This window comes from Merops nubicus, unplaced genomic scaffold, assembly GCF_000691845.1.
Source record: "Merops nubicus isolate BGI_N331 unplaced genomic scaffold, ASM69184v1 scaffold6658, whole genome shotgun sequence".
Classification (NCBI taxonomy): Eukaryota; Metazoa; Chordata; class Aves; order Coraciiformes; family Meropidae; genus Merops; species Merops nubicus.
Window position 1 is genome coordinate 19,465 of NW_008627629.1, and position 6,808 is coordinate 26,272.

Consider the following 6,808-nt stretch of genomic DNA (forward strand, 5'->3'; position numbering starts at 1 on the left):
AGGAGTGCAGCACTTAGTGCATGGTCTCCAGGCATAGCTCTGCTGCTAAGGCATTCAGAACACTGGCACAGAAGAAGCTCTGCTCTGAACAGGGAGAGGAAGGAGCCCTGCAGTCCTCACCAGGCTGGGCCTTTGCCTTGGGGGAAGTCCTCACCTGCCAGTCTAGGATCTCTGGCTTCCCGCTGAAAAGATTGTGGCAGTAATGGCAGTTGAGGTGGATCCCACCTTCCGGGCTGGTGCGCTGCAGGAGACAGAGACAGCTCATGGAGGGACAGGCATACAGAGAGCACCTGCTTCACACTGCCACCACCTCCTGCCACCTTCTCACAGCAGTCCGTCTGCCCTTGCTCAAACCTGCACTTGCTGCCACTGTCAGTGACTCACAGTCAATCCACCAGATCATGTCTCAAGCTCCTGGTTCTTGAGTAATTTCACTTCAGTGAAAATTCTTGAGTAATTTCAGTGTATTTGGTCCAGCTCTTCTCAGGAGAGCAAGCTTTCAAGCTGCCACCCCTCTGGATTTGAAAACATTAAGAGACTGGATCCACTACCTCTTTGGAGAATTTCTCTAAAAGATCTTAAGCACAGGTGCCTGGTTCCTATTTTCAAAGTAAAGCAACTTCAGAATTCAAGCAGCCGTTCTCATCCCACCTTCCTCTGCTAGATTAAACAGCCATTTAGCACTGGGTGTCTTGTCCACAAAGATATATTTATTAATAAAGTAATTTTAGTTTTCACTCTGATACTTTCAGACAAGGTGCTCTGCAAGCACCTTAGTACATGCCCTTTTCTAGACCAAATGTAAATCTTTTTTTCAGCATACTTCCAATTTCTCTTCAGCACTGACAATAAAGTAATTGGATGAACATCCTTCTTATCCATGCAACATTCTAGGTAGCTATTTTGCATCCTATCCCCTGAACTTTAACTCCCTGTTCCTCTGCTTGTACTTGCAATAACTAATCCTTCCCTCTGTGGCTGTAAACTGAAACGCTCATACTGAATGGCTTACCTGCTGTAATCCCAGAGCCTTTTCAAAATCATTACTTTCCCAGGGCAAAAATCACCACATTACTTGATGAAGGCTGATAGAGGATCTCACACTGAACTGTGTTTAAGCATGCTTTAGGAGGAACCACCTCTTGTCAAGCAATCCAACTGCTTTGCTTTCTGACTGCCCTGACCTCAGCACGAGTTAACACTTCACCGGTTTGTTTCATCTGCAAAATTCTGTCACACCGACTTTATTGCCACATGACTGATGAAGATGTTGAACTCGTTGGGGTTAATACTGATCCCCAAGAAGCCATCCTGAAACACTCTCTTCAGTGGTTTTCCTTTGACAAGTGTGTTCTGAAATCTGCCAGCAAGACAGTTGCTGATCCAGGTTATGCATGTTCACTCATACCTTACAACAGTGATCTTATATGGGAATAATTCAAGTTATGTGAATTAGGTGAAGTCCCTGGTGACTGGAAAAAGGGAAACATTGCACCTTTTAAAAAGGGTAGAAAGGAGGACCCTCAGAACTGCTGACCTGTGAGCCTCACCCCTGTGCCTGGGAAGACCATGGAACAAATCCTCCTAGAAGATATGCCAAGGCACATGGAGGACAGGGAGGTGATTCCAGACAGCCAGCATGGCTTTGCCACGGGCAAGTCCTGCCTGACCAACCTAGGAGCCTTCTCTGATGGAATGTCTACATCAGTGGACAAGGGAAGAGGATGTCATCTATCTGGGCTCTTATACAGCCTTTGACATAGTCCCCCACAACACCACTCTTGCCAAACTGGAGAGATATGGATTTGATAGGTAGATTATTTGGTGAACAAGGAATTGGTTGGATGGTTGCATCCAGAGGGTAGTGGTCAATGGCTTGATTACCAGACGGAGATCAGTGACAAGTGGCATCCCTCAGGTGTACATGATGGGACCAGTACCATTTAATATCTTCATCAGTGACACAGATAGTGGGATCAAGTGTGTCCTCAACAAGTCTGCAGATGCCACCAAGCTGAATGGTGCTGTTGACACACATGAGGGATGAGATGCCATCCAGAGGGACCTGGACAAGCTCAAAAAGTGAGCCTATGTGAACCTTATGAGGTTCAACAAGGCCAAGTGCAAGGTCCTGCACCTGGGTTGGCACAATCTTTGGTATCAATACAGGCTAGAGGATTATGGGATTGAGAGTAGCCATGCAGAAAAGGACTTGGGGGTACTGGTGGATGAAAAGCTGAACATGAGCTGACAAGGGTTGCTTGCAGCCCAGAAGTCCAACCATATCCTGGGCTGCATCAAAAGAAGCATGGCCAGCAGGTCAAGGGAGGTGATTCTGCCCCTCTACTCAGCTCTGGTGAGACCCCACCTGGAGTACAGTGTCCAGCTCTGGAGTCCTCAGCACAAGAAAGACATGGACCTGTTGAAGACGGTCCAGAGGAGGGTCACAAGATAGAGATGGAGCACCTCTCCTGTGAAGAAAGGCTGTGGAAGTTGGGCTTGTTCAGCCTGGAGAAGACTCAGAAGACCTTACTGCATCCTTTCAGTCCTTACAGGGGACTTATAAGAAAGATGGAGACAAATATTTTAGCAGGGCCCACTGTAGCACAGGGGGTAATGGTTTTAAAATAAAACAGGGGAGATTTAGACTATATATAAGGAAGAAAGTTTTTTATGATGAGGGTGGTGAAACACTGGCACAGGTTGCCCAGAGAAGCGGTAAATGCCCCATCCCTGGAAAGACTCAAGGTCAGGGTGGACAGTGCTCTTAATAACCTGATCTAGTTGAAGATGTCCCTGCTCATTACAGGGAGGACCTTTAAAGGTCCCTTCCAACCCAAACTATTCTATGATTCAAGTCTTACGGAGTCTACAACTGTACAAATTCTACAGCTACCCTACCAACACCATTTGTAATCTCAGTGAAGGGCTGCATCAAGGACTTATGAATTAACAAAGGGGAAAAAAAAAAAAAAAAGACAATGCATTCAAAAAATCCTCAAAATAAAAAACACAAGAGGAAAACAAACCCCAAACCCAAATGCTGCATCTGCCAGTAAGTAACACTCTACCTTTAGGTTGTCTAAGTTTCCTCAGTTATCCAAGGCATGTTTTAGCCTAAGTTTCTGAGGTCTTCCTGGCTGTTGCTTTGTTCTTTGACAACTGTACAAACTGAATATTCTTCAAATTGCTTTTGAATACCACAAAATATATTACATAAGCTGAAAATTAGCATCAGATGAAAACCCGCCAGTCAGGGCTTTGAGGACCATTAAACACAAGGTATCCAGGCCTGCTGGTTGCAAACGTTTAGACAACACAAACTAGATGACTTATGTTCCCTGATGGCACCTCGCTCAGAAGGCTGCTGTGCCTCTTTCCACCCCACTAGCAGGTGCCCACTGTGCTTCACTAGCTTACTTGTGCTTTGGCTCGTGCCCTTGTCACAGCACATCCCAACTCACTTGGGAAGCACAGCTCTGCACTGCTCTCCCGCTGGCCGTAATCTGATGGACAGGAGGAAATTACAGCTGACTTTATCCCAATGGAATAAGGGGGAAGATAGGCCAAGACATTACTGGCAACTAGTCACTGCAACTCTTGCACTCCAGCAGAGACTTTCTTATAGACCCTCCCCAAGGAGCTGGAGAAAAGTGAAGCCTCTGCTAAGTGTGGAAGGAAGCATGAGCTCTATGGTCCAGTCCAGCATGAAGGGTATTTCAGTACCTGGAATTTGGTCCAGCAGCTGGGGCTGCAGAACTGGTAGACAACACGGTCTGTCTTGTTGTAATAGCAGGGTTCAGACAAACTCTTTCTGCAGAAGCTGCAGGGTCTAGAGGGACCTGATGAAACAGACAGGAATTGGTGAGGGCAGCAGCACAGGACTGGTTTCTGAGGATGACAAGAAAGCTACTCATTCATCCTGAGTCTGCCAAGGTATTATCAAAAGCAAAGGACAAGAACACCAGGAAACTAAGAGCACCAGATTCTGCTAGGACAGAAACATTAAACACGGATGGAAAGCAGAGTGGTTCAAAGAAGTGACCCTGGTTCTACAGGAATATGGACAAAACAGGCTACAATACTTGCACCAGAGACAATACCCATTCCTAGATAGCTGGTATTCCATGTAACGGAAGGGCAGTGACAGCACAGTACAGCACTACAGCTGCTTCCTGTATTCTCAAGAACAGCAACACACACTATCCCTCAGCATTAAGATGTCTATATGCTGCAAGTGTTCCTCCCTGTCCAAATCTCCTTCCACTTGTCTCAGTGGACTCTTCCCCAGGCAAACGACGTCTTCTTTTCAGTCTTGTCCACAAGCACTAAGTAGTACCAAGGAAGGAGTTAGAGTGGAGAGGTGATTGATTCCCTATACCTAGGTGCTCTTACCAACCAAGCCTGACTGCTTCACTTTGTGGGAGGTAGTGCAGCAAATGGAGCAGAACAGGCCCATCTTGCCATTGCGATCCACGTTGGGCAGCATATCGAAGTTCTTGCACAGTGTCTTGCACCACATGCATGGGTAGACCCGGGTGTTCTTCTGCAAACATAGAGCAGAGCAGAACTGCTAAGGACACCACCACAGCCAGCAAGGTCTGACCCTCACATTCCACCCCACTACCGAATCCCCCACAGGCAGCTCTCCTGCACAGAACACCTGACGCCAGAGACAGGTTTTGGTAGCAAAAAAAGTCTGCCTGTGGCACCTCACCTCTTCATTTCAAGGGTACCCTGGCAGGAACACAGGGCTTGGCAATCCCATCAAGACAGTTAAGTGAAATCTGTTCAGGCCACAGAGAAACATATCCATCCAAGCTTTGGGGAGACATCCAAAAGAAACCTGTCTGTGCTAACTGCATATGCTGGTTTCACTGCAGTCCAGCTTACTGAGTCCCTGAACTGTGCTCAAGTCCAAGACGGGCCTCACCCAGAATAAATAAATTCTGTTTGCCTGCTTAAAAGTTTCTTCACAGCAATGTCTTAAATGTTTTGTCAGTAATAAAATTCAAGGTGATTCAAGTCACCTGCTATTATAGAAAGTGCCCAGTGCCACACCAAGCAGAGCAGCTGTGTGCCCACAGGGACCTCCCCCAACACCAGGCTTCACACACCTTCTTGTAACTGTTGAGACAGGCAGAATTGCAGAACCGTTTTTGCTGGCCTTCATGGAAGAGGTACTCCAGGGGCAAGCCCTTGTTGTAGATGTAAAGTCCACAGTTGTCACAGCAGTTGGTTTTCAGCCCCTTGGTGGCCCGGAACTTGGTGAAACAGGCATCACTGCAGATGCGGTGAACCACACTTCCATTGCTGACCTCGTGCTGGATCTGCAGAGACACTGTTGCTGCTGTCTTCCCCCCAAACCACTACGTGTCTCCTACAGCATGTGCGCTCCGCTACTGCCAGGGCCCTTGGGATACCAGGCTGCTACACTAAAACTTGGGCAAGTGCCATACTGGAAGCTGGTGTGGACTCAGGCTGGCTTCCCTTGCCAAAAGTCAGCAGAGCAATTGGGAGAGCAGAGTGGCAGGAAGCAATGAGCTTCAGGGTAGGGAAAAGCAGAAGTCTTATTTCTTCTGCTGGAATAAGGACTGGTTCACAGTAACAGGGAAGTACCTGGGAGGGAGCCCAAGCCAGCTCAGGAGCTGGGCTGAGGTTTCACACCATGGGAGAACCTGGAAAATGCCCTGTAATGGTACCAGGCAGGGCCAAGCACTACAAGTCACAAGCACCTCAACCAGGACACAGGAAGGACAAGGGATTTGTTTACCTCGCCAGGTTTGTGGCAGACACTACAGCGGCTGATGTCTGAGGCATCTGCAGACTGAGGTGCTGGTCTGTGCTGCTGGGCTTCATAGAGGGAGAGGCAAACAGAGGTGCAGAATTCATGGAAAGATCCACCTGAACCAATCTGGGCAACCACAGAGTCCTTGGTGTTCCAGATCTCCCTGGGGATCAGGAGGGGATGTGTTAGCACAGTGACACACCAGTCCTGCCACAAAGGCACACTGCAGTGCACGCAACTTTCTTGTGTCCCAAAAGGGTGGAAGAAAACTGTATCAAGCAACTACTGTGCCTGAGGATGAAGCATGCTGGGGGTTGTTTTGAGAGGAGGCTGTGATATAGGGCATTGAGCATGGGGACAGGCAGAAAAAGGCAATAATGTGAATGGGGTGCAGGAAGACAGTGGTGATGTGAGTGAAGCAAAGTATGAGGCTCAGAGGGATGCCAACTGGCAGGTGGGGCTGTGGGGTAGGGGAATGGAGGCACAAGCATGGGAGCATTGAGAAGGGAATGAACACACACTTTTTACAGAAGGTGCATATCTTCTTGCCAGGCGGTTTTTTTGAGAAGGTGGTGAGACAGGAGCTGGAGCAGAAGAGTTGAGGGAGCCCTTTACGCTGGTAGGCAGTTTGGCCCTTCTGCAGTGGGGTTCGGCAGTTGGCACAAGTCATCTTGCTGACAGTAGAGCGGGCAGCTCGCTGCGCCATCTGGGTGCGTAAAGACATGCGGGTTGAGCGTCGGGTACGAAAAGGAACAAAATCCTCGTCATTGGGATCATCCACCATTGCATCAGAGTCCTCATCAGAGACTGGAACTGCAAAGCAGCACAGAAAGATGCACAGAAATCTGTCATTAGGAATACAGACAGAAACTTCTGCTATGAGGCACTTGCTGGGGCTTTCTGGGATCACCTTTCTGGATTCTAGGTACTTAACACCTTCTTTGCCTCAGTCTTCAATAGTCAGACCAGTTATCCTCATGGGATTCTGCCCCCTGAGTTGAAAGACAGGGACAGAGAGCA

The 6,808-nt window shown here is 48.1% G+C and overlaps 1 protein-coding gene across 1 annotated transcript in view; it reads right to left on the minus strand.

Annotated features, from left to right (window-relative positions):
- Positions 1 to 6,601, minus strand: part of ZMYM3 (zinc finger, MYM-type 3) — a gene marked incomplete at its 5' end in the record, with an annotated part of 18,633 nt that extends 12,032 nt beyond the window's left edge. The window contains 6 exons of the mRNA XM_008946375.1: positions 155 to 241; positions 3,727 to 3,842; positions 4,396 to 4,546; positions 5,118 to 5,330; positions 5,774 to 5,951; positions 6,310 to 6,601. Of these exons, the coding sequence (XP_008944623.1) occupies positions 155 to 241; positions 3,727 to 3,842; positions 4,396 to 4,546; positions 5,118 to 5,330; positions 5,774 to 5,951; positions 6,310 to 6,601 (1,037 nt within the window). The remainder of the gene's footprint in view (positions 1 to 154; positions 242 to 3,726; positions 3,843 to 4,395; positions 4,547 to 5,117; positions 5,331 to 5,773; positions 5,952 to 6,309) is intronic.
- Between the last annotated feature and the right edge of the window lie 207 nt (positions 6,602 to 6,808).